This window comes from Salmo trutta, chromosome 4 (genome assembly GCF_901001165.1).
Source record: "Salmo trutta chromosome 4, fSalTru1.1, whole genome shotgun sequence".
NCBI classification, from domain to species: domain Eukaryota; kingdom Metazoa; phylum Chordata; class Actinopteri; order Salmoniformes; family Salmonidae; genus Salmo; species Salmo trutta.
The window spans coordinates 7,054,531-7,082,019 of NC_042960.1; the positions used below are offsets into that span (position 1 = coordinate 7,054,531).

The 27,489-nt window shown below is 44.6% G+C and overlaps 3 protein-coding genes across 5 annotated transcripts in view; 1 reads left to right on the top strand and 2 right to left on the bottom strand.

Annotated features, from left to right (window-relative positions):
• Nucleotides 1–374: 374 nt before the first annotated feature.
• On the top strand, nucleotides 375–5,796 carry LOC115191771 (ELMO domain-containing protein 2-like). Of its 2 annotated transcripts, none has more exons than XM_029749673.1 (9): nucleotides 375–571; nucleotides 1,739–1,886; nucleotides 2,112–2,140; nucleotides 2,916–3,013; nucleotides 3,113–3,242; nucleotides 3,405–3,538; nucleotides 3,681–3,749; nucleotides 4,054–4,187; nucleotides 4,759–5,796. In XM_029749673.1, the coding sequence occupies exons 2-9, from the start codon at nucleotides 1,742–1,744 to the stop codon at nucleotides 4,917–4,919; spliced, it is 900 nt and encodes a 299-aa protein (XP_029605533.1). In that variant the 5' UTR covers nucleotides 375–571; nucleotides 1,739–1,741; the 3' UTR covers nucleotides 4,920–5,796. The 2 variants fall into 2 exon arrangements, with proteins under 2 accessions (XP_029605533.1, XP_029605534.1); XM_029749674.1 differs by having other exon boundaries at nucleotides 383–482.
• A 99-nt stretch (nucleotides 5,797–5,895) lies between these two features.
• LOC115191770 (mitochondrial uncoupling protein 2-like) lies at nucleotides 5,896–10,456 on the bottom strand. Its single transcript, XM_029749671.1, has 7 exons — nucleotides 10,340–10,456; nucleotides 9,129–9,265; nucleotides 8,790–8,997; nucleotides 8,441–8,638; nucleotides 8,008–8,109; nucleotides 7,165–7,345; nucleotides 5,896–6,738 (listed from the first exon to the last, which is right to left on the bottom strand). Exons 2-7 carry the CDS (start codon nucleotides 9,252–9,254, stop codon nucleotides 6,624–6,626), a joined length of 930 nt encoding a protein of 309 aa, XP_029605531.1. The 5' UTR covers nucleotides 9,255–9,265; nucleotides 10,340–10,456; the 3' UTR covers nucleotides 5,896–6,623.
• Nucleotides 10,457–14,533: 4,077 nt separating this feature from the next.
• LOC115191772 (TBC1 domain family member 9-like) overlaps nucleotides 14,534–27,489 on the bottom strand; it is a 29,167-nt gene continuing 16,211 nt past the window's right edge. Inside the window, exons 8-22 of one of the 2 annotated variants that reach the window (XM_029749675.1) lie at nucleotides 26,714–26,920; nucleotides 26,171–26,338; nucleotides 24,739–24,889; nucleotides 22,676–22,890; nucleotides 21,887–22,004; nucleotides 21,360–21,645; nucleotides 20,679–20,808; nucleotides 20,302–20,400; nucleotides 20,097–20,165; nucleotides 19,182–19,434; nucleotides 18,974–19,039; nucleotides 18,167–18,253; nucleotides 17,864–17,932; nucleotides 16,686–16,789; nucleotides 14,534–16,519 (exon numbers count right to left, since the gene is read on the bottom strand). In XM_029749675.1, coding sequence (XP_029605535.1) covers nucleotides 15,722–16,519; nucleotides 16,686–16,789; nucleotides 17,864–17,932; nucleotides 18,167–18,253; nucleotides 18,974–19,039; nucleotides 19,182–19,434; nucleotides 20,097–20,165; nucleotides 20,302–20,400; nucleotides 20,679–20,808; nucleotides 21,360–21,645; nucleotides 21,887–22,004; nucleotides 22,676–22,890; nucleotides 24,739–24,889; nucleotides 26,171–26,338; nucleotides 26,714–26,920 — 2,820 coding nt within the window. In that variant the 3' untranslated portion in view covers nucleotides 14,534–15,721. The remainder of the gene's footprint in view (nucleotides 16,520–16,685; nucleotides 16,790–17,863; nucleotides 17,933–18,166; nucleotides 18,254–18,973; nucleotides 19,040–19,181; nucleotides 19,435–20,096; nucleotides 20,166–20,301; nucleotides 20,401–20,678; nucleotides 20,809–21,359; nucleotides 21,646–21,886; nucleotides 22,005–22,675; nucleotides 22,891–24,738; nucleotides 24,890–26,170; nucleotides 26,339–26,713; nucleotides 26,921–27,489) is intronic. The other variant, XM_029749676.1, reaches the window with a different exon arrangement.

Here is a 27,489-nt window from a genome sequence, read left to right on the forward strand (position 1 = left end):
TTAAATACAAGTTGTAGTTCAGTCGTGTCTCTCATAAAAATAAGCAGCTAGAAGAAGTTGGAAGGAACCCCACAAACTTCAGTTCACTTTAGAGCAGAATGTATCATTTATAGCAGCTTGTGCCAAACCCTTAGACTATTCAGATTGGAATGGCAACACGTGGAAACCATACAATTAAAAGGAACTGCAAACTTCCGTTTAAGAACCCAACAACTTGTATGTCACGTTGAAGAGTGTTTGGAGTACACGGTTTCTGTTCTGTTGCAAAACGTTTTGCAACAGAATCTGCGTATTGAATACACCCCAGGATTCCATCAACTCACCATACCCCAACCCAACAGGTGGCGCCAAAGGTAAAGTGGTACACTTGTGCGTCGAGATTCTATTAATCAAAGAAGAGGTTAGCCAAAAGACTTGTCAACATTACTACCTCAGTGGACACATCTCTTTCAGTTTAATCTGAGGAATTTGTCATTGCTAAAGTAAATAACGCTCACCACTAGGTCTATTTCTTGCTATCTTCACTCAAATCAAGGCGTAATTGCTGACATAAACCACCTGATTACTCGAGGTAAATATTGACAACCTGTTGGGATTGTGTGGCTAAGCTAGCTAACGTTAGCTAGCTAATGCTTCAAAGCCAGGTATAGCTAACTGTGTTTATTAACACGTTGACTTTCTTTCTGTGGTTAATTATCAAAGTTTCTAACTGCAAGTATTTCACAATCACTGATTTGCTAGCAAGTTATCCGTTGAATGCTGTTCCAGGACAGTCAGTTTGTTATAGCTAGTCTAGTTAGTGTTGTACCGGTCAATGAAATTACTGTACATTTTTTAGTACCCCAACAACTAACTTAGAAACCTGAAGCTACTGTGCTGAAACTTTACGGTGGAGGCACAGTGGCTGAACTGAGACGATCTACTACGCGCTGACTAGCTAGCTGTTAGTTAGCAGCTAACTATCTTCTAAACAAAAGACAAGCTGTCAGTCGGCTAACAAAAGCAGTTATTTTGCCAAGCAAAAGCCATTTGTGTAAAGACACCTGCTAAAGTAGGAGCTCAAATTACAATCGAGCCTTTCTGTTCATGTTGCAGTGTGTTCTCTCATTTCACCTCTACTCACTGGCAATCCTGGTTCAGCAGTGCCACAGCCTGCACCTGATTTCTAGGCTGTACTACTCACTAATTGGCTAAATAAATCACGCCTGGTCTCCTAGCTAAGTAAATGACTGTCCTGGAACAGCATTCAACAGATGGCTTGCAAGCAAATCAATGATTGTGAAATACTTGCAGTTAGATTTAGATAATTTGGGAGGGGGACACCGTGGAAAGTTACTGCTACGGTAACTTTTCAGTGATTGTATCAACCGTTCCCATTGAACATGGGGTTTTGTATAAAGTAGCCAATGATTGTTTTTGGGGAGGTCCTGCAGTACTTTAAAGACTGATAGCTTGAAGGTATCAATAGCTAACTCCTACTACAGAGACATTACCATCGCTGGATTTTTGTTTTCAGCCATTAATTCCATTGCACGGTGTTCAACTAAAGGATAAATCGATAGGCTTGTCTGGAGTACATGGGAATCTTTTTGGGTGCTCATTTGTCAATGTCTCGAAGAAGAGGCATGGCTCGCCATTGCTGTCCTACCAGTATGTGTCTTGGATGACTCCTATGATTATGGTGTTATTCACTTGCTTTGTTGTATTTGGAACTCTTGCTGACATGTCTGTGTTGTAGACCATGTTCGGCAGCATCTGGGGATACTTCTACACGTCCTTCCTTAGATACTGGCTGAAGTGGTTCATCAGACAGGTGACAGGGAAATGCGAGCTGCAAAGGATTTGTGCTGGCTACAAGCCTGGGGCGCCCAGGACAACAAAAGCAGGTGAGGTTACATTCTAGAGCTAAATGGTGTTCATTAGGGCAACAGAACATGTTTTGTTACGGAAAAACAATAATTGGCATCTCTAATTGGACAAGTCCAGATAGCCCTCCCTGTTTTTCCTCCATTCGATGCCTAATGAACACTACCCAACCCTTACGAAAAACAAGTTGTCAGTTGTGCTATTCATTATCATTTTAACCTGTCACTTGATTTTTCTTCATTCAGAATACTCACTCAAGAACTCCAAATCTAAGGTAAATGTTGGAAATCATTCCTTTCACTTGATTTTTACTGAAGCAGGAATGCATGGTTGACTAGTTATCATACAGACAACCACAATCAACTGTTACATTTAACCCACTTAAGAAATCCATTGATCAGTACAGCGATGGTTGTTATTCTTGTCATACTAAGCACATTCTTATCAACAGTTCATGGGCATTTCCATGGTAACAGAGATATGCGGAGACTGATTTTTTTCACTTTAAAATGAATGGCAAACAAATACCAATGATTGCAAAGTTAAACAAAACATACAACTCTATGCACACGACTACTTTTAACAATTTCCACAGAATATTTTACAAAAACACATTTAGTTGAACAGTGCAGATGCAAAGTTTGGTAATAAAATGCCGGTTTGTGCTGTTGGTGTCGTCATTCACTTACCAAACCTCTGCATCTGCACTGTTGGAAGTCGTCATTGTGCATAGTGGTATGGTTTGCTTAACTTTGCAAATATTCGTTTTTGTTTGGCATACATTTTAAAGGGAACAATTCTCAGCATCACTCTGGTACTATGGCATTTCCCCCATTCGAAGTTAAGGCAGTAGGTAATACATAGTTGGTTGTTCCATCATCTGACCTCTGTGATCATCGTGTGTGTTATGACGGCATAGCCTGTAGGAGAAGTACTAACACAAACTCTGAGCTATTACCATGGATGAGATGCCTAATCACACCATCTCTCTCCTCTGTCCCTCCTTCCTTTTCACCTCCCTCTCTCCTCCTCTCTCCTTCCCTCTCCAGCTGTTAAGAGCTGCTGTGGACGTGGAGGAGGACGGCTTGGAGAAGTATCTGGATCTTGTCATGAGGGAAAAGAATGTCAAAACGCAGAGGGATCCCACGTCAGTCTTCTTACCCTTTTACTGTTTTATTCATATTTTCTATATATTATTTTATATGATATATATTGATGACTAATGTGTGTGTCTCTTTGGTCCTAGGTTTAAGGTGAATCTGAAGCTGTGTCTCTTACAAATAACAGGATACAGGAATTTATTCACGTCTGTGGAAGAGTTGAGGAAGGAGACTTTTGACTCGGATAAAGTCCAACATGAGGAAATGCTTTTGAAGGTACTTCGGCCGTTCATTTCTTTTAATGTCAATGACTAGCATGGAGCAATGGAAGGTTTCTGGGTGAGATGATTCAACATGACTGTTTCAAACTTTTTAATATCATCTCTATTTAAGGTAAGTGTAAAGTATTAACAGGAATGGACTTGTCTGAATCTACAGTTATGGGACCTGTTGATGCCCGAGGTCAAACTGGAGTCCAGAGTTACCAAACAGTGGGGCGACATTGGTTTCCAAGGCGATGACCCCAAGACTGACTTCCGAGGAATGGGCATGTTGGGCCTAACCAACCTTGTGTGAGTTATGTTGTCTGAATGACTGTCCAGTCCTGAACAATCTTACCTTGCTCATCAGTATTCTGAAAAGTTGTATATTTTTTTTCTCAAGTTTAGGCTCGATTTCTTAACTTTTTAAAATTCGGTATCTTGTTTATTACAGGTTCTTCAGTGAGAACTACACTGAAGAGGCTCGGCAAGTGCTGTCCCACGCAAACCATCCCAAACTGGGGTTAGGATTACGTAATTACCTCATTTTAGGAGTTGACTGGCCTGTTGAACTCTGTTCTTTATATGTCAGCTATGGTTCTGTTGCACATTTCAGTATATTCACTCATCAATAGCTGCATTCGTTTTAGCTTGCCCAATGTACTGGGTGGGTGGAGTTTCCACATTTGAGCCTTTTCCATTAGTCCTAAAGTGAAACCTCTGCCCACCTGGGCACCAAACAATCTAAAACAAGCACACCCAAAGTAAACCTACTTTGACAACATTTATAGCCTTTTAATGATTAGCATGTGTGTGTCATGTTTCAGGTACTCCTATGCCATAGTGGGTATCAACCTGACGGAAATGGTGTACAGTTTACTGAAGAGTGGTGCTCTCAAACCCCACTTCTACAACACTGTGTCTGGGAGACCCCAACTGCAGCACCTCCATCAGCTGTTCTGTAAGTGTATGCTAATCGCGCTCAACTCTGTTTGTCAGTAGCATAGGGGACAACTCCCTGCTTCAGGTTACCTAACCCCCTAACTCTGTCTTGGCCTCCCTGCTTCAGGTTACCTAACCCCCTAACTCTGTCTTGGCCTCCCTGCTTCAGGTTACCTAACCCCCTAACTCTGTCTTGGCCTCCCTGCTTCAGGTTACCTAAACCCCTAACTCTGTCTTGGCCTCCCTGCTTCAGGTTACCTAACCCCCTAACTCTGTCTTGGCCTCCCTGCTTCAGGTTACCTAACCCCCTAACTCTGTCTTGGCCTCCCTGCTTCAGGTTACCTAACCCCCTAACTCTGTCTTGGCCTCCCTGCTTCAGGTTACCTAACCCCCTAACTCTGTCTTGGCCTCCCTGCTTCAGGTTACCTAAACCCCCTAACTCTGTCTTGGCCTCCCTGCTTCAGGTTACCTAACCCCCTAACTCTGTCTTGGCCTCCCTGCTTCAGGTTACCTAAACCCCTAACTCTGTCTTGGCCTCCCTGCTTCAGGTTACCTAAACCCCTAACTCTGTCTTGGCCTCCCTGCTTCAGGTTACCTGGTGTACAAGTTTGATAAGTTCTGGGTGGAGGAGGAGCCCGAGAGCATCATGGAGTTCAACCACTACAGGGAAAAGTTCCACGACAATATCAAGATTCAACTACTGGACCCCGCCGTCGCCCTCACCATGACGGATAGTCCAAGAAGTAACTGACCGACCAACCGACTGAACGGGTCTCGCCTGGACCTAATTGGGACCACCAGAACCTCGATACACTACAGCGTACTTCCAAATCTATAATGGACATTTTGAGCTAGCTATCCCTTCGATCTTAGTTTAGACCCAATCTACACACCTTTTTTTATTGTATAAATTAGTGACTTTAGTAGCTTTTAGAAATAAGACCAGGAGACTGGAATTCAACCCTCTGCCTCAAATAATGACCATTCCATTGCTTAAAATATTAAAAAAGGGGAAATAAAATATTAGGGCACTAGTTCTACGTAGTTGATGGGCTGTGTACTTTTCAGTGGGCATGAAAAGGAATTACACAATCGTTTTATAGGAAATGGAGATTGGTGAATAATATTAACTAGCTGGTAACTAGGTTTGAATTTATTTAACAAAGTCAACAAGTGCCGTCTCGCATGTATTCATAATAACGTTGCCTACTCATTCTCGTATTTGTCCTTCTTGCTCAGGAATCAAATATGTGTCCAGAGAGGGAATTTATATCGTAGTAGACTTAAAACTAAGGAATAATTTGTTTACCTAACGCTCAATGGTTGTACTACATACTCAGACACTGAAAGCTTTGTGCATGTTTTAATGCGTTTGAATTGATACCGTCATTGTTGTCAATACATTTCAATAGGTGGTGCTGAGATCGCTGGTTATTACGCCGCCGCCTATTCCACACATTCGTACAATATTGTCTTTGCTGAAAGCTGACTTTGTATGGTATTTTGTCTGTTATTTATAGGCCGTGGGCCCTGGTTTTCTTGAAGATGATTTTACATTTTGTAGACCCAGTATGGATCTTTGTAACGACTGACACATGCCCAGTGTTAATAAATTAAACTTGTGATGTTTTCGGATGAGTGTGTGATGAATGTCAGCTGTCAGGCTGAGATTAAATGGAGCGTGTAATGAACAATACAATACAATGAACACAGACAAACAAAATAAGTATATTTATAAAGTTCAATATATTGCAAATTACCAACATCTCATTATTAAACTATAACTTATTAAATGTTTTGGGGGGTAATTAAGGGAAAGGGGGATACCTAGTCAGTTGCACAACTAAATGCATTCAACTGAAATGTGTCTTCCGCATTTAACCCAACCCCTCTGAATCAGAGAGTTGCGGAGGGAGCTGACTTAACCGACATCCACGTCATCGGCGACCGGGGAGCAGTCCTTGTTGGGGCTTAAATTTAAGCACACAATACAAGGGAAGCCTTTTTCTACCCAGTCCTGATAGCCCAGCAGTCGTTCCTAAAGTACTGTATCCTAACCCTAGTACACCTGATTTAAAGGAACAGCGGCTTGCTGATTAGTTCACATTTGGCAGGTGTGCTAAATACACTATAGACAATGGCTAGAGGTCCCCAAGGACTGGTTTGAGACCGTAGGAGAAGTATAGGTCAAAATAAATAAAAATAGAGAAAATAAAACTATTCTCCAAGGTAGATGCACTTCAAATACACTTTCATAACTCCTTTTTTAACAAAGGATTCCTCATTATTCATACAACATGCTGACAGTCAAACACATAGGAATCTTAACGTTATGGATCGTGGTCCATAGTATTCCTGTAGTCTACACTACATTGTGGGTCCAACTCAATATGGCTAGGGTTTGTGCGCTTGCCAATCCATCATTGTAAAGGGCTCTTTGCACGTAGGAATGAAGTTAACTCTTGTCCTCCATCTTCTTCTTTCCTACCATCATGACTCTCTTGAGCTGCTCAAACGACACGAACATCACAACGTTCCATGAGCCCAGCCTTAGAAACGAGGGCACAAATCTACAGGGAACAAGAGAGGACAAATTAAACGTTAGTTGGCCTGTCTGGGAGAGAATTTCAACTAAAGATCCCTGCGAATGCTCCAAAGTTTTGCTTAGTAGAGTTCAGAGGTGGCTGCTGGGAGGAGCTATAGGAGGACGGGCTCATTGTAACGGCTAGAATGTTATAAATGGAACGTAGTCCAACGTGGTTTAAATATGTTTGATTCCATTCCAGCCATTACAATGAGCCAGTCCTCCTATATCTCCTCCCACCAGCCTCCTCTGGTAGAGTTACTGTGTCAAGGTAACCACCCAAAACAGCTAAATCAATTATATATCATTGAGCACTCTAAAATGTACAACTACATCCAACTGCCTTGTTCTATCAACAGACTGATGGACACAGGTCTGTTTGTACAGTGTGTGTGACTGTCTGTGAGCTCACCCTTTGTAGAAGGCCGTGGGTCCCTCTTTGGTGGCCATGGTCCAGGCACAGTTGATGGCACTCTTATACTGGCCCGGCGGAGAGTTCATGTATCGTGTCTTCACCACGTCCACCGGAGAGGCAATGCAGGTGGTAACGAAGCCGGCGCCGAACGCAGAAGCAAAATGGCACGGGAGGTTATCTGTGGGAAAACGGTCATCACAAGCGCTTTTGAAACACTGTCACAAAGATATCAATGGGCACCTATTTTCAGTATGATTAACGATTTTAGATTTTGTGAATACCATGTTTGTAAAAGTCAACTAGCCAGCTAACTAATTCGACCAAAAAGTGCAATTCGTTTTAGCCTGTATTTCAAACTCAATTTGCTAGCTAGCTAGCGAGCTAGCAATGACCAGCGCTGGCTTGTTTCCATAGAAATAGAATGAGAACATATTGCTATGGTGAATCCATTATGACACGTGTAACTAATCATAGTTTAAAGATTGAACCTTAGATGAACTAGTTGATTAACACAGATGTATAACAGAAATACTGACACTAAAGTTAATGTTCAAGTAGTGCCATGCAGATGCACCGCACTGTATAAGGCCTCTGTCTTGAGGTCTGCAGGAAATCCATATCTCTGTTTTATACCACTTTGTTGTGAAAGGTGCAATAAAAATCCATTAGATAAATGTTAGCTCCGTGATATTCCATAGCTGGACAGAATATTATGTACCAATATGTATACTGTTATCAGGCTTTCAAGACACATGAAGGACAAAAGAGCGAGAGGGCGTGTGGACTTCTGCCCAGTCAGCTGTCTCGCTGTGACTGTATGCACCAATAGCACCCACTCACCTGACAACAGGTTGTGCCTAAGAATGGCCTCCTTGATGAGGTCATAGGTCACAAGCTCTGTGCAGTTGACCAGAGCGTTCCTAGTGATGTTGGGTAGACAGCCTGGAGTGAACAAGAAGCAGGTCGGTTGGTAAAAGGCCCTAGAAAACTCAACAACAACCTGCAAAGCCAAGCTTTATTTTCAGGTGCACTCAAGTTCTGTCCTATGGGATCATCAACTTTGCAGCATCTGTTCCAATCAATATCTGTACAACCCTGACATTGGATGACAGTGACATACTGCCATAGACAACAATCTTTGGTCTTTTCTATGCAAACAGTTCCACTACGGACAAACACAATCAATGGGGCACAAGGTTAGCAGCAACACAACCAATGGAGATTGGTGTTACTGGGAAATCAACCAATGGGGCCCAGGGTTGTACTGACTAACCTTTCCAGAGCCCGCGGATGCCCTCGTGGTTGAAAATGTGTTTGTAGGCCTGCATGGTGCCCGTGTAGCGACGAGCCACTCCGGTCAGGTTGACCTGGGCCTGGAAGCGGACCTTCACCACGTCAGTGGGCTGGGCGAAAGACACAGCCATGGCCCCTGTGGTGCAGCCGGCCAAGATACGGATACCAATATTTGCAGCTGGGATAGGACAGGGGCAGAGGGGGGAAGAGGGTTTGTTAAGTGCTGAAAGGATGATGATTGAGGTACTATATGATGCTTCTTCTCTTGGTACAGAATATGTAACATCACAGATTATTATCTCCGATTAATAACTGTTATCCTAATTTACTGTCTGCTCCGCCAGAGTAGAAGTTTTTGACGTTGTCATAGAAGCCGATCCTGATGGAGGCAAAGCACATCTGTCTCTGTAAGCCCGCCACCAGACCGTTATACAGCGACCTGGGCCCCTCCGTCCGGATCATGGTACTGATTGTCCCAAACACCCCCCTGTAGCGGATGCCCTTGGTAGCTTCCGACGCCACCTTCTCTCCCTGAATCTGGGGTTCACAAGTGTCAGTGTTAACGGATGTCCCCACAAGAATCAGTGTTACAGGAGGTGCCAGTAAAATTCAGTGTTACAGGAGGTCAGATTCGTCTTCAGGGCTGGTGGTGGACAGGGAACCATTACCTGGAGTCTGACTTTGGCTGTATCCAGGGGAAAGGTGACAAGGTCAGCGATGCAGGCCGCTGAGCCAGCACTCAGCAGCTTCACCCCCAGGGTAGGAGGTGTATCGCAGGGCTTCATTCCCACCATGGTCCCTGGTACTGCAGACAGTGAAAGAGGAAGAGGGAAGGATGTCAACACTGCCACAACTATTCTCTCTTATCATCCTTGGAACTTAGGAAAATGCTGTGCATACTTAGGAAATTGTTGAGTAAATATGCCGGTCAATTTGTTGATTCGGTTTCAAAAGTAGAATAGCCTGTGCAGTGTGTAGCCTATTGTTGTGGTAGGAGGGATTTAGTGATATTTGAAAACACTACATCATAATAACAACTGAACAGCATTGATTATAATAATCAATACAATCAACCAGATCAAATAAACATCAGTTATATATAGGGGTGGGTTGCACCAACATTGATTAACTCAAACTGGGTTTAATCAAGGTTTAAACTGGGTTAAATCAAGGTCATTAACTGGGTTTAATCAAGGTTTATTAACTGGGTTAAATCAAGGTTTAAGTATTAATCTTGTTGCACCACATTTTAAACCTAGTTTTAAATGAATCTTTGTTAAATTGAATCCTTCTTCTAAACTAAGTTTAATTTTGCTCTTAGTTTAAATCTTCTTGCTCCATTGTTTTAAAATCAAATTAAAATGTAGATAAGGGATTATTCTAAACTGCTCCTGCAGGAGGTTTAACTTGATCAAATGTCAGTGTATGTGCTTTATTTTCAGTGTGATTAATGCTCTTGTGGATACCATGATTGTAAAAGTCAACTAGCCAGCTAACTAATTTGACCAAAAAGTAGAGTTTTAATAGCCTGTATTTCAAACTTAATTTGCTAGCTAGCAAGCTATCAATGACCAGTGCTAGTTTGTTTCCATAGAAATAGAATGAGAATATATTGGTATGGTGAATCCATTATGACACGTGTAACTAATCATAGTTTAAAGATTGAACCTTAGATTAACTAATCCAGGTTTAAAATGAAATGGTGCAACACATCTCAAAAATAAACCAAGATTTACAAAACCTATATTAGGTCTAATCAACAACAACAACAAAAATGTAACTATGTTGGTCAAATCAAATTGTATTGGTCACACACATGGTTAGCAGATGTTATTGCGAGTGTAGCGAAATCCAACAGGTAATATCTGAGAGTACTTACATTGTTATTAATCCAGTGGATTAAATTCCGTTTGACTAGCTATTGGTTTACTGCAAGACGTGAGAGCCCAAACTATAGTCCCAGGGAGCCAGCCCTAACCCTGGAAAAAGGAGTTGTGCATCCTCATATATATTAGATTTTTTGCTGACTAGCCACAGAGAGGCGTTACTGTGTACAGGAGCACGGGCCAAACCAAAGTCCACTCACTGTCAAGAAAGTCAATGTCCAAATCAACCCTACAGCAGCGCACAGCTTCTAACATTAGTGAAAAACAACACATTTACTGGTACATTACATTGTAACTACAATGCAACACTTAATGGGAATATTTCATTCATCCCAGTGCAATGTGGCAACATTGACCATTCATTGTGTAATGGTACCTTTTGGTACATTTTGTCATAAACTCAGCAAAAAAAGAAACGTCCTCTCACTGTCAAGTGGATTTATTTTCAGCAAACTTAACATGTGTAAATATTTGTATGAACATAACAAGATTCAACAACTGAGACATAAACTGAACAAGTTCCACAGACATGTGACTAACAGAAATGGAATAATGTGTCCCTGAACAAAGGGGTGGTCAAAATCAAAAGTAACAGTCAGTATCTGGTACGGCCACCAGCTGCATTTAGTACTGCAGTGCATCTCCTCCTCATGGACTGCACCAGATTTCCCAGTTCTTGCTGTGAGATGTTACCCCACTCTTCCACCAAGTCCCCTGCAAGTTCCCAGATATTTCTGGGGGGAATGGCCCTAGCCCTCACCCTCCGATCCAACAGGTCCCAGACGTGCTCAATGGGATTGAGATCCGGGCTCTTCGCTGGCCATGGCAGGACCCTGACATTCCTGTCTGCAGGAAATCATGCATAGAATGAGCAGTATGGCTGGTGGCATTGTCATGCTGGAGGGTCATGTCAGGATGAGCTTGCAGGAAGGGTACCACATGAGGGAGGAGGATGTCTCCCTGTAACGCATAGCGTTGAGATTGCCTGCAATGACAACAAGCTCAGTCCGATGATGCTGTGACACACCGCCCCAGACCATGACGGACCCTCCACTTCCAAATCGATCCCGCTCCAGAGTACAGGCCTCAGTGTAACACTGATTCCTTCTACTATAAACTCGAATCAGACCATCACCCCTGGTGAGACAAAACCGCGACTCGTCAGTGAAGAGCACTTTATGTCAGTCCTGTATGGTCCGGCGACTGTGTAGCAGGTGATGTCTGGTGAGGACCTGCCTTACAACAGGCCTACAAGCCCTCAGTCCAGCCTCTCTCAGCCTATTGCTGACAGTCTGAGCACTGATGGAGGGATTGTGCATTCCTGGTGTAATTCGGGCAGTTGTTGTTGCCATCCTGTACCTGTCCCGCAGGTGTGATGTTCGGATGTACCGATCTTGTGCAGGTGTTGTTACACGTGGTCTGCCACTGCGAGGATGATCAGCTGTCCGTTCTGTCTCCCTGTAGCGCTGTCTTAGGCGTCTCACAGTACGGACAGTACGGACACAATTTATTGCCCTGGCCACATCTGCAGTCCTCATGCCTCCTTGTACCATGCCTAAGGCACGTTCACGCAGATGAGCAGGGACCCTGGGGGCATCTTTCTTTTGGTGTTTTTCAGTCAGTAAAAAGGCCTCTTTAGTGTCCTAAGTTTTCATAACTGTGACCTTAATTGCCTACCGTCTGTAAGCTTTTAGTGTCTTAACGACCGTTCCACATGTTCATGAATTGTTTATGGTTCATTGAACAAGCATGGGAAACAGTGTTTAAACCCTTTACAATGAAGATCTGTGAAGTTATTTGGATTTTTACGAATTATCTTTGAAAGACAGGGTCCTGAAAAAGGGACGTTTCTTTTTTTGCTGAGTTTACATAGCTATCTACCACAGAGTATTTGGAACCACTGGGGCTCTTTTGCTCTGTTCACCCCACAGCTGTCAGTATACCTATATGAATATTAGAAGTATCAGTAACACAAAGATGGGTTTACTGAATGTAATCATTCACTTCATTACACCAATATGTCGCTTATCTACAAAATGTCTACCAATAACATCAGTAACGTGCAGGGGACCCATCGCACCAGCTGTCGAGAGGCTTGTCTAAGCTCTCAGCCAATAGGAGTTAGGGTGTGGAGGACAGGGGCTTAAGGTGGGTGAGTTTAATGGCAAACAGCCAGATTCATGACAGTCTGTCAAAAGGTAACTGGTGTTCCTGCTGAAATTGTGACAGACCAGGTGAGATAGTTGGCTATATTGCAATTGGCTGCCTATTGATGAAGAGGTTTAAACATACCAGGCTGTAGTGTTCAGTCTGGTTTAGCCATGCTAGCAGCTACCTTAATTCTCTACAATAAGTTATATGTCACTATGAAACATTTTTATTTTTAGGGGGACAAAATGTTTGAGCACATGTTGGAATGGACTGATGTCCCAGAACTGTTCAAATCGTAATGCTGGTACATGTGGAGTGAAGAGTTTCCCTCTCAGTCAATATGCAGAGGTGACAGAAGTGGGAGGGTTGTGACGTGAACTAGGGACTAAAGGTCAAAGGGGCTGATAAGAGTATTGCCTTACAGCAGGGTGTTTTCCAGCTCTCCCTCTTCAGCTCAGCTACCTAGAAACGCCGCCTTCTTACGTAAAAGACTTCGAAAAACTGACCCTGGGCCTCCCGAGTGGCGCAGCGGTCTAAGGTACTGCATCGCAGTGCTAGAGGCGTCACTACATACCCAGGTTCGATTCCGGGCTGTATCACAACCGGCCATGATCGGGAGTCCCATAGGGCAGCAAAAAAATTGGGCCAGCATCATCCAGGTTGGGGGAGGGTTTGGCCGCCACTACTTGTGGCGGGCTGGGCGCCCGCATGCTGACCTCGGTTGAACAGTTTCCTCAGACACATTGGTGCGGCTAGCTTCCGGGTGTTAAGAAGCGCAGTTAGGCTGACCACCTAGGTTCATGGTAAACACACAGGAATGAGAACTTGATAAACAGAACATTATTGGTTAACATATTACCCCTGTGGACAAAGAGGAAAAACCGGTGATTGGAGTATAAACAGAAAATAATCCTGAAAGCAAGAGGGAATTAAGAACATTGTTTGCTACCATACATAAGACCACGCACCTACCGTATAGGCTCTGGGATGAATGGTAAAAAAAAAAAACGCTATAGTTCAGCTTCATACATTATGATTACTTAGATGTTTATGATTTAATAGATCAAATTTTTTATCTTAACACAGAACATTATTTAAAATCCAGTGTTCCACATCAGTTTCCCCAAAGTCGGTCCTGAATCAGGTGTGTAGTGCAAGGGCAAACACGTGTAGCCAGGGGGGCCCCAGGACCGAGTTAGGGAAACCCTGTTTTACATTCTAATAACCTTTGAATCCCTAATTTAGGGACATGATGCGTTTGCTCAGGTCCTAGGATGAACAATATTACATAACTCAGTAAAAGGAAGACAGAGAATGACATATTAGCAGACCAGTTACAACTAGACGTCAGTTAAACACTTCAACCCAATCCATTACTACATTAATGGATTAATCATTGCTAGAGAATGTGCTCATATGCATTACAATGGCAAGCTCTTATTGGTCAACCTGAACCACACCCCCAAGCGTCTGCAGAGCAATGAGAAGTGAGAGATTTCACAAACCACCTTTGAGTGACAAAGTCTCTATTTCAGCATGTCTCCCACGCTGACACTGCGCACCATTGCCGAAGCTAGAGAACTGCAAAGATGTTAGCCATTAACCCTTCGCTTCCTTTTACTGAAAGGTAGAAAAGAGAAAGGTATTTGCAGTGGTGGCATCAGAGATGGAAGAGATATTCTACTCCCTTATTTGTTTCAAATGGAAGTTAATGAGCTGAGTAGACCAGACCCAAATGCTATCACATTGATGTCTATGGGAGAGCCATCCCCTTAAGTAGACAGGAACTGACCATTCTTTCAATGCTAAACAGCCTGAGTGAAGCATCTTCATTTATCCTTATCTTTGGTGGCATTACAGGATATTAGGTCTGATTCTGGAACATTCTCTTCTCCACCAGAGGGTGCTCTGTCTCCATCTCTGTATAGATATGTCTTCCCCTCTCAATGTCGAAAAGGAGTGCATCAATATTTATCCCAGGCTACATACAGTATGAGCACCCCTAAATGATAAATCCCATAAAGAGACATGAGCCATTTTTAATATGTAGCGTAGGACCGTTCATTCTACACTTTTTAATTAGTTGAAGTGGTACACTTAAAATCATGACCTTTGTACATGACAAAATCATTCACATTGGAACAAAAAAATATATATAAAAACAGCGTAAAAATATACAGAGCAAAAAGTTCAAAACATTGTTAAAAAAAAAAAGCTTTTGGAGTGTGCTGACGATGAGCGCAGGAGTGACAGAAAAAAAGGCAGAAAACATGCTTATGGAATTAAAAGGAAAGATGTAAATGTAATTTTTTCCTGATAAAACAAAGTGCGTGTGCTCTACAGTTCAGTATGCAGGCTAAGCTACCACACGAATGAAATCTAAACAGTGTTTTCCTTAGTGAATTTACAGAAGTACATCTAGTCAGATAAAGCTTTCACCACCATTCATATTTCATTCCAGTGCAAGTGTGGGTTATCCTGAAGCGGCGGCAACTAATCTTTCCATCTCTAGAAGTACAGTCACTTCTTCATTGTACCTAACGGATGCTACCTGTCTTACCCATTGTTTCTAGTGTAAATTAGCAGCTAATAGATTAGCAGCGAGTAACACTGCACCACAGGTTGCTGTTAGTCAATTAGCCTAGCGGCTAATGAGTTAGCGGCTAACAGAACTCTACAATGACTGAGCAGTGTTCCTCAGGGACTGTGACAGGCCACTCCTGGACTGGGCTGGTGGTCTGTAAGACTTAAACATCATGATACGTAGTAGTCTAACTGGTTTAGCGATTATTAGTAGTAACATGTATACATGACTTCATATAAAGTACAGCAAGCTCAGCTAATACATGTACAGTACATACACCACAGCTCTGCCTGAATTCCTTTTGAGGTCAAAGGTCAATAAAGCCCTTTTTGTCCTTCCCTGGTCCCTCTGCTGAACAGAATCTTCTAACCCTAAAGATAAAACAGGTTGTTGACATCTGGTAAAATACATTGCTAAGAGCAGGTATTTATTTAAACATTTTATACTCTTACAGTATTGCACACAAATGTTAGACTTTTCAGTTCTAGCAGACTGTCATTCTTGTCACCCAACAAAGAGGATTAGACTGGGTTCCCACGTTGTACATTTATATGACATGTTTCCCTGTTTTCCCGAAGCAGTCAACCTACAGAGCAAGAGTCTGTCTCTGTAAATTCTCTCTTTTCCATTGAGGCATTAGTTACCCAGACAGGGAGATGTCATAGTCGCTAGCAGACAGTAGGGAGCACCCCACTTGCCTCACATTCTTGGCATTGGTGATACGTGCGGCCACCTCCACTGGCTTCTCGAAGTAAAGCACCAGGGCCTGCTCAGTGAGCACCGATGCCAGGAACTGCTCAAAGGTGATGGCCCAGTCTTTATCTATGCTGGTGCTGTGAGGCAGCCCCCCATCTCTGCCGTGGGGCCCACCTTCCCCGTGAGGCCCATTCCCTCCCCCTCCACCATGGGGCCCGTTCTCGCTGCGCACCAGGACCGTGTCGTCATTAATGTCCTCGCAGTGAAGCTTGTCGTCGAGCTCATGGGAGCCGCCGCTGAGCACAGAGTAGGACGACATGGACGTGTCGTCTTTGGTCTCGTCATCTGAGATGAGCATGGAGGACGATGTCCCTGTGTCCTTCGGGGACGAGTCCTCCAGCTTAATGTCCTCCATGGCAGACAGCTGCTCGCCCCTGCCGTCCCTCTTCGCAGGGCCACACGGTCTGGCCTGGCTCTCCTTCTCCCCCTCTCCCTGGCCCCTCTGCTGGAAGACAACCGCAGGCTTGGTCCCTCCATCTCGGGCTGGCCCACTGGTTTTGGCCTCCTCTGGATCGTCCTGGTCCTGCTCCTCCTGGTCCTTGGAATGGCAGAAGAGCTTGCCCACCTCGCCCATCTCCAGCAGCAGGCTGGTGACGGTGGCCGTGGCGTGGTACAGCTCCTGCTCCTGGGCGTCCTCGCTGAACATGTTGTACAGTGTCTTGCACAGCTCTATGAACTGGCTCTGAAGGAGAGAGAGAGAGAGAGGAAGACATACAGGTTAGCCTGGGAAGGAAGAGGTAGATTCATTGGCACGACACACACAATTTCATAGCCTCACACAGCCACATTGATCAAATGGACTCCACTGACTCCCCCTGGGGAGGTGGAGTGGATCTTAATGCTCTCACCTGGTTGAGTTTGGGCAGATCCTTCATGTTGTCCAGCTTGTGCTTGGTGCCCTGGTTCCACAGCCTCAGGTAGTGGCGGTAGTCAGGCGTGTGCAGTTTCTTCACTGTAGAAACAACAGAGGTGGCCATTAACAGTTAAAGCTAGCAGCCTGGCACGCTTTGACTATTTATAGGAGGCCATAACAACAACTAATGTATGTGTTGTCAAGGAGACAGTGTTGAATGAGTAAGAGAACATGCACCAATAATGCCCTGAATAAACTGAAGTGGCATGCAGGCATAGCTTGGGGACCATTTAACATGTGACACTTCCAGCTGCACTTTGAAACTGTTCTATTCTATTAGGAACTGTTGCTTTAATGGGAATTTTATTGTCTGGAAAATCAGTAAGTATATTGTCCCTTATCAGCAACCGTAGACAATTTTTGCTCCAAGAAAACAATATACATAGAAAAGTAACAGTGCTTCTGCTTTTCAACATTTCATCCCAGAGTTTTGGGATATGTGCACATGCGCGTGCGCGCGTGTGTGTGTGTGTGTGGAGTCAAAAACGGTTTGAAATAATTTCAAATAGGAGGGAGAGGAGGAGAGAGAGCGAGCGAGCGGTGAGATGAGGAAGAGGTGAGCTGAAAGAGAGGGAGGGAGATGTGAGGAGGGAGAAAGAGGTAAGGGCCAAGATGAAGGTGGAAGGGGACTGCACCTGCAGAGGCCATACCACTGCCCCAGCCCTAAAGACCAACGATGGTGCAAGTGTCTGGGCCTGTTGAGACACCAACGGGGACTGTACCTGAATGATCAGCTGAGAGCCCACCCCTCTTTTCCCTCTCTGTGAGTAGTAGCACCAGGTTTGGAGTCAATTCCATTTCAGTGTAGTCAATTCAGGAAGTATTTTTCTTTCATAGGAGGAAATTAGGAAATTGGAATTGATATTGGAATTTTTCTTTACTTCCTGTATTGCCTGAGTTTAAATGGAATTGACCCCAACCCTGTTAGCTACAGCTAACTTCCTTCCAGTGAGATGAGCGTTCTTGAGGTACAGTAAATAAAGGCCTTTGCAACAAACAAAGAAAGGAACAGGAACAGTAGACATTGTGGCTTACGGTATTATCATTTAGATTTGAGCATTTACAAACCAGCGATAGATACACGTCTCATAACTGTTTTATAGCCGTGTGTACCTTTCTCAGTCTTGAACGTGACCCTGACAAAGCCATCATCCTTCTCGTTCTTGCACTTGGGGTCAAGGCCTAGAGGAAGGGAAGGGTTAAGAGTGCAAAGGTCAAAGGACACATTAGGAAGTCATCTGAAGAAGAAGAAAAAAAGGTGAGAGGTTGAAATAGGTTGATGCATGCCATGAGTGTGACTGTGATTGAGGGCACATAAGGCTCTGGTCAACATTAGCGCACTATATAGGGAAAAGGATGGAATTTGGGGCGCAAACATTGTGTAACCTCTGGCGTGTTGATGAGGACATGGCCTACCAATGGAAGTTTCTGGGGTGATGTCCTCAAAGAAGTACTGGGTGGCCTCGAAGGCAGAGTCTGGCTCCTCCTGCTCATGGGTCACCTCTGGGAGGGGACAGGAAGATGCAACATTTTGGGCCTTATCATTGTCATTATAATTGATAGCATTTATATAGCGCCTTTCCAGATGCTCAAAGTGCTGTAAGGGGCGTTATCATAACGCCTCAAACATTGCAGTTGAAAAAGTGCAATAGAAATTGTATCCATTTATCATCATCTTTCCATCGAGGCCTCACACATCCCAATGTTTGATCATAAGTCTGAAATCAATGCCTTTATCAGTCATTTCTGTATCCTCTTCTCGCTAAACATCTGTTAGTTCTCAACATATATCATTCTGTCAGAGACGATGTTTCCATGTTTCTTTGTGGCTGGCAAAGGAAAAAAGCTAACCCCATCATTCCGAGAACCAAAACAATAGCTGCTTCAGGCTTTGCCGTTATACAGGGAATTAACGCGAGCTGAGCCAGAGTCATGAAAGCTCTTCTAATTGAGAGGTAGATTTCCAGCCGAGTTAAAATACTGCTGTGTGAGTCTTGAGAAGGAAAGCTGCGGTTGGTGCTCCATATGCTCAACCAAGCGAGGGAGAGAACAAAATAATTCATCTTTCCTCCTTTACAGTAAATAAATCCAATCCCCTATCCTGAAAACATCCTCCCCCTCACTCAGTTATGACAGTATATAAGGAGTATAGATTTCTCTCTGTGAACAGAACACACACACACACACACACACACACACACACACACACACACACACACTTACCAGGAATTACATGCATCTTGTACAGGAGCTTCAGTTTCTCAGTCAGATCCCCATGGCATAAAACACCTGAAATACACCATAGATGCGATAATTTGTCATAACATTTCATTATGTCTATAAAGACTTAATATCCATTTTGACCAGTTGCTACAATCATTCGTCAACTTCTATTTGATACACCCTCTCACCCACCTCCACCAATACTCACTCAGTCCACTAATAAACTCCCGGAAATTAATCAGAGAGTCTCCGTTATGGTCCAGGAGCCTGAAGAAGCGCAAGGCCAGGGGGTCTGCGTGGGCCCCGTTGACAGGGGCCCAGGGGAAGAGCAGGGAGAACAGCCCCCTGAACTGCTCCAGGTCGATGCGGTACTGCTCCAGGTAGGGCAGGCTGGGGTCGTGGCGCTCCGTGGGGTTGCTGCCACCCGTTCCGCCCCAATAGCAGCTGGTCAGGTGTTCCGCCTGGAGAATGAAGATGGTAGAAATAGATTTGATAGATTCAACAGGGTTTTAATGTGAATGAAAGAAATATATATATAGCAGTTTTCTAGAACATTTTGAAGTATAAAGAAGCGAGGTGAGGTGGAATTAGACCGAATGGTGATACCTATGCTAAATGTGGGGAAATGTGGTCGCCCACGGTGAGGAAATGCATATAGATACCACTGAATTGCTTTGCACAATATTTCTAATGGATAAGTACTTGATGTCAACAGAGAACAATGTGAACATTGCACAACATTGGGTATTAAAAGTCCTCTACTTCTCACATCTTATACCAGCACCCCTGACCATTAGAAGTGTGCTGAAGACTCATCCGTCTTTCTCCATGTCCTCTAACAGGACTGAGCAGTGAGCGTACGTTATGTTAATGGGTGACGAGTGAAATGCTGTTGCCAGGGTTTTAGGTCTGTCTCTATGGATATTAAGTCCCCGCTCCAATTATAGCCCATAATTCAGCATTGCCGTGGCAGCAGGGCACTATGTGAGAGTTAGGAGAAATGAGACGCCCTGCCAAAGAGAAAGGGAGGCTGAGGAAAAGCAATACAGGAAGAGATGAGTTCCTTTAAGTTCCTATTGGTTAGAGGTAAGTCCCTATTGGCTACAGTATGGCTGTCACTCACCTTGAACAGAACGTAGAGCTCCTCCAGTTCGTCGATGCTGAAAGCGGTCTCTGTGACAATGGTTCTGACCTGAAAGAACAGTGGAGGAGATCAGAACTAACCAGCATTGAATACAAATCAGAAACAATGGCTTAAAATGACTTGAAATCCTCCACACCCAACATCTGGTGTACCATACAGTGTGCGAGATAGCAGGGGTCGTTACCACGTTGCGTTTGGTGGTGTCCTCGATGGTCTGGATGACCCTTAGCCTCTGTTTGAAGCGCATCTGCTCGATCACGTCTGCCCGGATGGAGCCAAACTTCTACAAACAGCCACACGGGACAGAGAGAGAGGTCAACACTGCTGCTATCCTACGGCTGGGATATCCACTGAGACTGCATAATCACCAGCCAGAGTAAAGGTCAAAACAGAGTGACAGTTCTACCAGTGAATACACTTGGGTCTAGGAAGCAGGATTGGGCTGAATTCCATTTCAACTTAATTGACTGAATTGAAATTGACACCATCTCTGACAGACTGAAGGAATGATTGCATGACGGGTGGATGGGACAGTGCCCTGGTCATGGTGTGAAGACTCACCTCGTAGGAGCTACGGACCAGCTTGAAGATGTCCACCTCCGGGTGGGGATCCCCATTGTCTGTCAGCAGGGAATGGAGGTGGGGGATGGGAGGCAGGGTGCTGTCCTTATTGGTCACGCTGTCCAGGTACCTACAAACGTTTCAAGCATATTCCTTGAATAAAGGCTTCTCTATGAAAAAGGTTATCACAACCAAATCCTTCATATTGACAGCTTATCAATATCAAGCTTTAATTGAATTAAGAAGCGTTGTTATTGCGGCGTTTAAAAACAAGATGAAGATCTCGTGTCACTGCCGCCAAAATAATTTGACCTGACTCATGGGGTCTGCTCTTACTAAAGTAGCATGACTGTCCAGCAAACTCATGTTGAATGACCTAATTGGTTACGGTTAGGATTAAGGTCAGGGCAAAGGTTAGGGTTTTAGTTTAGGTTAGGTTCAGTGTTCCAGTCACGAGTTGGCCTACCAGTCATGTCCCTTTAGTCCAGGGCTGTTCCAATTCTGGTACTGCAGGGCTAAAACCCTTCTGGTTTTCATCAGACCTGGTGCACCAGGTGAATACAATTAACTACCAGGTAGAAACATATCAAGAAGTGTTTCTGTCCTCCTGGACCGAAATTGAAAAACCCTGTTTTAGTATCTTTGGCCCCTTGTCGGTCTTCCACCCCCAACCGTCCTCACCTTCCCAGCACGGTCATGGCCTCTCCGTCATCCTTGGCCCCCAGCAGCTGGTGGATGTTGGCGTGCAGCACACTGAGCGCCAGCTGGAAGATGACCTTGATGCCCTCGTAGAAGAAGCAGTCGACCACCACCACGGCACTCTCGAAGGGCATGACACTGAGGAACAGGGTGAGGAACCAGGAGAGGGAAATGGTAGAGATGACTCCCAGGTCCTGCATGCAGTCGTAGAGTTCAGGGACGTACTCCCTGGCCAGCTCCTCAAATACACCCTGGTCTACCAGAGCTCCTGGAGAAGGAGAAGTGGGAGGTTAGCGAGACAGAAAAGAGGCCTATGCGTACACTGATACAGTAAGAGGGAGAGCGATGCCAACAGATATGCACAAAGACTGAGGGACACATACACACGTGAACACAAACATAAAATAGAGACACTGAGACCAAGTTAAAAACGCAGAGGCAAACACAGAGTCAACCACAAAGCCACCCATTGCCCTACTACAGCCTCATTCCAGAAGCTTCCAACTGACCTACGACCCTGGTGTTGTAGTAGTCAGGCAGCATCCGCTCACACAGAGCCACCAGCAGCCAGAAGGCCTCCTCCTCTTTAGCATACAGCAGCAGCACCGACGTCACGATGTTCATGGCCTAGGAAGAACCACCAAGATTATTCAGAATAATACATTAAACTTCTACAGCGCTTTTCTTTACAGAATCTCAAACGCTTCAAAAAGCAAAACAAGAATCAAATAAAACAGCTATGTGACAGTAGGGTCTGGACTACAGTTTTCAGCCTGAGTTTAACGTCTTCAGAGTTTCAAGCTGCCAACAGATGGACCGGCAGTCAAGAGGGAACCGCATGGCTTCGACCCACGTGGTGGCTTGACCATTTATCAAACTGAAGAGCAGTGTGAATGTGTGTTGTAAAATAAGTGTGTGTGTGTGTGTGTGTGTGTAACAAGCTCTCATAGTCTCACTGCAGAATCAGACATTTGTCCACAAACATAACATTTTGAAGATTAGGCATTAATTCCGAATGGTTAAGGTTTGGGATAGACAAAAATAGTGTTTAGCACTGGGATTGAACACGCGACTTTCGGAGCCGGAGCTCGCAGTTTACGCCCATCTGCCATCCCTGTCCACAGGACTTGATGGTAATAGCGCCAACATTGCCCCTAGAGGCCGGTTTTGATGTAATCCTGTGACGTCCTGCTTACCTGGACGGACGTCTAATTTGGCAGTGGATCTTGAGAGACCGGACTGGTGCGTCTGTATGTGTATACTATATACCATGTGTGTATACTATATACCGTGTGTACCTGGCAGTAGCCTATGTTGGGGTTTCTGAAGGCGTAGGCAGTAAGGACCCTTCGTAGGGCAGCGATCCCCATCTCGTTCTGGAAGGCTGGGTGTTCAGGGAGGGAGCGGTGCAGGTCTCTCTCGATCTCCTCCGTGGCCAGGTTGTACTTCCCCATAGACTTCTCTACCAGGTCCTCGTAGTAGCCAGGGTGGGTCGCCATCTCGTTGATTGCCCCTGGGGGGGGTATAGTTACCACAGTTAGTATAGTGTTAAACGAGGCCCATTGGCACCAGACAATCAGCCAATTGCTGTTTAAAAGAAATTGGTCTGGTGGAACAAGGTTAATGTCAGGCCCATCTTTCAACCAACAGCCTTAAGAGAACTGCTAACAAATGGATGTTCCAGTTTTCAGGGGGAAATGGAAAGAGCCTGTGATGCGACTTCCGCTTTTGGACGTTAACAAGGCAACGCTCCATCTTAACTCCTCCACATTTACTGGATTGGTTGAACAGTGCAGAAGAGAACCTCCCCCCAGTTATTTTTTGATTCTCTTCAAGACCATACAGGGGGATCTAGTTTCAGGCATTTCTTTTACGCCTGGCTCAGTTAGGCTAGCATTGTAACGGCATATTCAATGTAATCAGTTTCAGAAATGGTTAGAGTGATGAAACCAGAACTCAAGACATGCCATTGCTCATTCCATCTCTGCCAACGGAGGGATGTGGCAAGCAGCCAGTAGTCATGCAGTTGTAAGCCTTCCACTCTCACTTTAGGCAGAATCCCTTCTACACTGAAACCTTAGTGCCTTTATAGCCCTCCCCCTCCCGTACTCCCAGCTGTGGAAGCAGCCATGACTGTGCACTGAGAGCAACAACACAGGCCAAACCATTCAGAGAGGGGGGGGGGGGGTCCTGGGTAAAAGTCTGTTGAATCATAACACCCTCAAACTCACTCAGTCAAACGCAGGCTTATCAACTGTTCCCACTGTGACAGTGAGTAGAGGGACAAGTATAGAAATTGCATTCAAATGCTGCATCTTCTCCCACATAAAAGCACCTCTAGCGAGCTTTGCCAGAGACGCTAGGCTAACACGTAAACACACCAGTCCCTCCAGGAAGTGCAGATGTATGGCTGCCATGGCGACTGCGGAAGGTACCATAAGTAGGTCACTAGGGGACGGAAAGAGCAGGTAGATAATCGCTAACTGTTAGTGCGGTCGCGTGGCTGCAAGGCATTTACTCCAGGAAGAAGAGGCTGAAGTAGAAAACATTGTTTGGTGATCTTAGCAGGGACTCTCCCTGTAGGCCAACTGGTTCTTCAGGTTTATTTATACAGGTCAGCTTTTCACAGCTACGGTGGTCACAATGTAGACCTACGTCTCTAACACAACCCCTACATAAGCTGCTGTGTTTGTAAAGCCTGATAAACCAGACTGACAGTGTTCAGTTTGGCATACAGTAAGCAGACTATAGAACGTGTGCGCTCACTGTAATATACTGTAGCAGTGGACGTGAAGCATGCAGCCCAGTTACAGGCTAGATACAGTAAGATACTGCTGCTCAGGCAGGAGATAGGAATGGAATGCGTTGCCAAGGCCAAGCTAATACATGTTTAATGAGGCTACCCAAATCCATATGTACACTGAAAGAAGAGCTAATATTTGACTATCAATACTTCTAATACACCTGGATGATGAACCATTCTGTGCTCATACCACAAAAGGGGGTTTGAGAAAACCTAAAACCTGATGTTTTTACTGTTGTTTTTCATCCTGTGGTAACAATAACTAAAGTAATGAGATGTGTGGTCCCACCACACGATGCTGAATGCAGGTTAGAGTTGGTGTATGAGTGTGTGAGCACGTAGTACTGTCTGTGGTCTTTGAGTGTGTGTATCAGCACGGCTTGTGGAGATACAGAATGAGTGAAAGTCGAGTATATGAATGTCAAGAACCGGGGGGAATAATGTAATATACAAATGACTATGTACAGTGATTGTGAGAGTGTATTGTGTGTGTGAGAGAGAGAGAGAGAGCTCGTGCCCACGTCTGACTGTGAGAACGCGTGCCACTGTTGGCCTCACCAGAGAAGAGCAGCCACAGCTCTCCCCTCATGTTCTCTGGGATGCCTTTAAGCACCAGGTCCTTGGTCTTCTCTGTACGGTACATACACACCCCCTGGCCGTACTCGGTGAAGTGGTTCTTCCACGCCTGTTCCTTCAGGAACTCCTTGGCCTGGGGAAAAATAAAAATGGACAGTTAATAATCTTGCACGTGTTAGAGAAAGGAGAGAGAGAGAGAGAGAGAGAAATGTCACAAGAGACATTTCATGCCAGTAAAGCTCCCCTTAGAACTATAGAATGATGTTTAAGGACAGAGAGAGAGAGAGAAAGTAGACACCCTTGTAACCGCTGAGCCAACAACCCAACTTCTCTGCAGAAAGCAAAACAATATGAAATGACTAGCCTCGTACGAACCATCCTAATATGGCATGCTTACATCGTTTCAATACACGCAGAATGTGAGCTGGAGAGATCAGGATGGTTCGTAGGAGGCAAAACAAATGACCACCTCATTAAGTAACGAGCCAGACGGCCTACAAAGCCTAAACAATATTTCTACACAGACGTACGTAGCACAAACACTACCCAAGAGGTCTCTGAGGAATTTCATTAGGGCTTTATTTACTTCAATTAACTCGGATCTAATATACTTTCCACACACTCCCCCTCCATTGGTCTACATCAGCAACTTCCCTGCAGGCCTTTGAACTGTGCAATGCAAAGCCAGCTGGAGGTTAGAGCAGGAACAGAACACACGGACTGCAAGCCAAGCATTGTTTTAGATCAAGGTTGAGACACTGATGGCGCCGATATACATGGCGGCTCCGTTTCTGGCTCCTAAGCAACTTTGTTTTGTATTGTTAGATATTATCGCACTGCTGGAGCTCGGCACACAAGCACTTCGCTACACCCGCAATAACATCTGCTAAATAGGTGTACGCAACCAATACAATTTGATTTGAGGCTTGGGAAAAGCCTCAGGTTATTACATGCAGATTAAGCATTCCAAATGGCTTATTCAGTATGCAGGTATATACACGCAATTACAGTTTGTTACAATATTTTGTCACTGTAAATAAAATGTTTTCAACTCAATCAATTCATTTAGTCCCAGTTCAGTTCCATCAAACATCATGTGCAATCATTCCAATTCTCTACTAGAGCATCTTTTTATTTTAGACCACATGTTTATTTAACTAGGCAAGTCAGTTAAGAACAAATTCTTATTTACCATAACATTCCTACCCCGACCAAACCCTAACGACGCTGGGCCAATTGTGCGCTGCCCTACGGGACTCCCAATCACAGCCGGTTGTGATACAGCCTGGAATCGAACCAGGGTCTGTAGTGACATCTCTAGCACTGAGATGCAGTGCCTTAGACCGCTGCGCCACTCGGGAGCCCCCAATATGTGACCAGAACTGCATATTCCGTGACCATTCAATGACCGTACCAGTTTGGGGTTGAACTCCTCCGGCGAGCGGCGGCGGTACATGGTCATGAGGGCCTGGGTGGCGGTGGGCACGCTGTTGTCGTTGAGGTTAAACTGGCGTTCACCCTCGGAGGAGCCCTCTGAGCCCAGACTGCTGCGCTGGGGACTGCTGGATAGGAGAGAGCCCTGCTGGGAATACACATAAAGGAGAGAGAGAGAGAGAGAGAGATTCAGGATCAGAGTTAGGAGATTGTTAATGGAGTCAATTATCATGAGTTTATCATAACTGTTCTGAGATGAGATGATGAGATGCCAAACTAATAATACTGAGAATACACCTGGTGGAGAGCAGCACAAGTCCAGGATCAGGGTAAGGATAGTTAATGCAGTGTGCTTTATGATAAGAGCTGATCAGAGACCTGTGATAATAATCATGCTAAGTATCTAGTGAAGACCTGGAATAGAGGGAGACTTGTCAGCAAACTTGGGGAGCAGTTGTGGAAGAGTATAGAGCTAAATGATGTACAACATCCTAGATATGCAATGACATAGATGTGCCCTCACCTCATCGTCGGAGCTGTTCACACTCCCGGTGATCTCCCTCTCGAAGTAGATCTTGGAGGTGGTCTGCTGCAGGAAGTCAGAGATCCTCTGGACCAGGAAGTCCCGGTCCTTGAGGTTGGCGAACAGGAAGGTCATCCTGTTCTTGGTGCTGATGGACACTGGGCTGGGCAAAAAGTTGGAGCTGTCTGCTTTCTCCACTATCGTCACCTGGGAGGGACAGAGACACAGAGGTCTGTCACAACAGATATGTCATTCATTTATCAGTCACAACAGGTATGTCAGTCACAATAGATGTCAGTCATATGTCAGACAACAGATATGCCAGTCATAAATCAAATGTTATTGGCCACATACACATATTTAGCAGATGTTATTGCGGGTGTAGCAAAATGCTTGTGTTCCTAGTTCCAACAGTGCAGTAGCATCTAACAATTCACAACAATACATACAAATCTAAAGTAAAAGAATGGAGTTAAGAAAAAATATAAATATTAGGACGAGCAATGTCGGAGTGGCATTGACTAAAATACTAGTAAATTGAATACAGAATAATAAACACACACACACACACACACACACACACACACACACACACACACGATGAGTAACGCAGTATGTAAACATTATTTAAACATTATTAAAGTAACTAGTGTTCCATTATTAAAGTGGCCAGTGATTCCATGTCTATGAATACTGGGCAGCAGCCTCTAAGGTGCAGGGTTGAGTAATGGTTGAGTCAGACAACAGATATGCCAGTCACGTCAGTCATAAGACAC

Bases quoted from the DNA above. Each gene is read 5' to 3' on its own strand.
- LOC115191771 (XM_029749673.1), top strand. From the start codon at position 1,742: ATGTTCGGCAGCATCTGGGGATACTTCTACACGTCCTTCCTTAGATAC. The intron at 3,014-3,112 runs GTCAGTCTTCTT...CTTTGGTCCTAG, and splicing joins AAAACGCAGAGGGATCCCAC to GTTTAAGGTGAATCTGAAGC. The intron at 4,188-4,758 runs GTAAGTGTATGC...TCCCTGCTTCAG, and splicing joins GCACCTCCATCAGCTGTTCT to GTTACCTGGTGTACAAGTTT.
- LOC115191770 (XM_029749671.1), bottom strand. From the start codon at position 9,254: ATGGTGGGAATGAAGCCCTGCGATACACCTCCTACCCTGGGGGTGAAG. The intron at 8,998-9,128 runs GTAATGGTTCCC...TGTGAACCCCAG, and splicing joins CAGCCAAAGTCAGACTCCAG to ATTCAGGGAGAGAAGGTGGC. The intron at 8,110-8,440 runs GTTAGTCAGTAC...TGTTCACTCCAG, and splicing joins CATCCGCGGGCTCTGGAAAG to GCTGTCTACCCAACATCACT.